Below are 3,145 nucleotides of genomic sequence, written 5' to 3' on the forward strand. Positions count from 1 at the left end.
GCCATCTACATCGCAAGCGCTCCATTCATCGTGGGGATCATCATCACTAGCACCCACATCACCGTCATCCTCTCAAATCCTAGACTTCAATCCATGAACTATTCTTTCAGATTAGTTGTTATGATCACTTCCTGCTATTAATTGCTTCTCATTGCTTGATGTTTACTGATTTGCTGGTAAAGATTTGTTTGTTTATCATATCCTTAGCAAACTGAGCATGATCTATATGATGTCTCATAAGTAGTCCCTTTATGTTGTGTTATAATTCTCTAGTGGTGATGTGCGAACATTGACTACATATTACTTCACCTTGATGAGCCTAGAGGAGAGCATTATGTGATAAGTTTGCCTGGATGGATGGTCGGAGTGACAAATATTGTAGTGCCCCAAGTTTTTGAATTATTGCATAAGGAGTAATTGAGGACCCTTAAGTTCAATGATATGGCTAGATGTTATCTTAACTATTCACTTGTATTTAGGGATGCTTGCATTCAGGGTATAATCACAAGGATCACATCACTTATCAAAAGTAACGAAACTTAATGTCAATGGAACTAGGTGAACACAACTTGGCGAAATTCTTGCTGTCCGCGAAAACGATTTGATCCACATAAGTAATTTCACCGGTTTGTTCTTAGCTCACGCCACTGTTGTGGCCTTCTTTTACTTTCAGTTAAACTTTTCCTTTATATAGGCCTCGGATCCCTTATGCAGAGGCAGAGCATCGAATGTAAACGTGTTGTAAACCCTACGAGATATTCTTGCTGTTGGGCCGATACAAACTGTGGGTTTGATATTCTTGGGCGTCAGTACTACTTTGGGCTGTGGCTCTAAAAAGAACTACTTTGGGTCATTGGGAGTTGGACTGTCGTCTCTTTTTCTTCTTTCTTGGAAATAAAACCAGCGTCATCTCGCGTCCTTATTCCTTCCCCTTCTTCCTCTTTTCACGTCCCCGCATTGTCCCCTAAACCCTACCAGATCAGTAGCACTTACGGTGGCGGCAGAGGAGAGTCGCAGCTCCCCCATCGCCCGGAGCAGGTCTACCATGTCGGCCGCCGCCGGCAAGCCATCCCGGTCTGCCTCTGCCATCATTGCCTCCACAGCGAGCGGGTACCACCTCCTCAAGATCGATGGCTACTCCCGCACCAAGGGCATCCCCACCGGAGAAAGGATAAAGTCCCGCCCTTTCACCCTTGGAGGACATCGATGGTACATCGTTTACCATCCCAACGGCTCCGGACAACAGTACGCAGACTGCATATCCCTGTTCCTCGTTCTCGATGAAGATGTCACCACGGCAGTGAAGGCGCAACACAAATTCAGTTTCGCGGATGAGTTGACGGACCAAGCTCCTTCATTTGCATCAGTAGCAGTACACAACCACAATTCTCAGCAGCGCTGGGGGAATGCGATGTTCATGAAAAGGGCAGACTTGGAGAAGTCGAAGCATCTCAAGGACGATTGTTTCACCATCAGGTGCGATATCGTTGTCATCAGCGACTACCGCGCAGAGGATTTGCCCGAAGAGACTCCTCCAGCATTTGTCACTGTGGCCCCATCTGACCTGCACCAACACCTCGGAGATCTCCTCAACACTGAGAAGGGTGCCGACGTAGTCTTCGAGGTTGGTGGTCACACGTTCGCAGCACACCGCTGTGTGCTCGCTGCCCGATCACCATTCTTCAGTGCTGAGCTCTTTGGCGGTATGGAGGGCGACACCGCAGGTGTGGTGCGCATAGATGAAATGGAGGCGCAGGTGTTCAAGGCGTTGCTCTGTTTTGCGTATACCGACTCCTTACCGGTGACACTAAAGGAAGATGAAGATGTCGTGTGTCAGCATCTGCTTGTTGCGGCCGACAGGTATAACATGGAGAGGCTGAAGAGTATTTGCGAGGAAAAGCTATGCAAGTACATCAACGCAGGCACAATAACAAACATCCTGACATTAGCTGAGCAGCACCACTGTGAGGGCCTAAAGAAGGCATGCTTAAGTTTTCTTAGCTCCCCGGCAAATCTTAGGGCTCTGTTGGACAGCGACGGCTTCGATCATCTGAGCAGGAGCTACCCTTCTGTTATTAAGAATCTGATTGCCATGTCAGCCCTTGTTTAGTGGTAAATGTTGCGTTAGCAATTATATAGTTCCAGGGATTGAAATGGTTTTCTTGTACTAGCAATGGTGCTTAGCTCCCTGGTTTGGTTTGAAGACTTATTATCCGCGGTTATCTTAGATTCCTAGTATTATCAGACTACCTATCCTAACTTTCGAAAAAGATGGAAACTAGTATTATCTATTATGGCACTGTCATTTTGTTTGTGTTTTGGTGTTTCCTTGCATGTCTGAATCTTTATCAGTTTATCAGGAAGTACTTGGATATCAGGTAGCAGTCCATGAATTATATGGATCTGTGATTCGGTAGTTATCTTACTACTGGGAAGCATCTATCAAAGAACATTGATCAGTGCATCTCTGATCAGGAGTTGCCTCTATCACGAGGGATTATTTGCCACACATCTATTCTAAAGTTATGACCATGTTTACAATTATTTAATTCACGATGCTCATTTGCCAATGATAGTATTTGACATCTTTTACATTTTCCAATTAGGATTTTTTCCTGGCATATTACTAAATTTATCCTAAATGCACGCAGAACTATGCTTATGTTTGCCTCTGTTATGTTAGTGCGTTGCTATGTGCTCCTTTTCCCATTATTTAGCAATAACTTTGTTATCAAGTAGCCATATTGACTGATATTCACCAGGCTTGCAATTTCTCTGGATGCCTACTGTTTTTCTTTTCATCGAATGCTTTGGATGCCTACTGCAAATCGGGTTTCGAATAAATCTCAGTCCTCGACTCAAATCCACCAAGGAGTATTCAGTTACTCGTGCATCAGGCGTTTGTTCTGAACCTTCTTTCCTGTATTCTATAGAGAGCAAATTCATGAATTTCCAGTTACTGTGTAAAGGTACAGGCTTCCCTCTTTCCATTCCATGCAAAGTTGCAAGGATGATCCGATATTTTTCTTTCGGTCAAATTAAGCAATTCTTGTGTATCTTATTGTAGCTTGTAAGATTTACTGATTTAGGATCCTCGAATTGCACCACCTTGTCCAGGATCTGGCTGAGTTAGGCACGACTAGAC

General features: G+C 44.5%; 1 protein-coding gene across 1 annotated transcript; it reads left to right on the plus strand.

Moving 5' to 3' along the window:
* Positions 1-946: 946 nt before the first annotated feature.
* Positions 947-2,299, plus strand: LOC123066595 (BTB/POZ and MATH domain-containing protein 1-like). The gene has a single exon (XM_044489646.1). It carries the CDS (start codon positions 1,046-1,048, stop codon positions 2,108-2,110), a length of 1,065 nt encoding a protein of 354 aa, XP_044345581.1. The 5' UTR covers positions 947-1,045; the 3' UTR covers positions 2,111-2,299.
* Positions 2,300-3,145: the final 846 nt, after the last annotated feature.

The sequence above is a fragment of the Triticum aestivum genome, chromosome 3B (assembly GCF_018294505.1).
Source record: "Triticum aestivum cultivar Chinese Spring chromosome 3B, IWGSC CS RefSeq v2.1, whole genome shotgun sequence".
Classification (NCBI taxonomy): Eukaryota; Viridiplantae; Streptophyta; class Magnoliopsida; order Poales; family Poaceae; genus Triticum; species Triticum aestivum.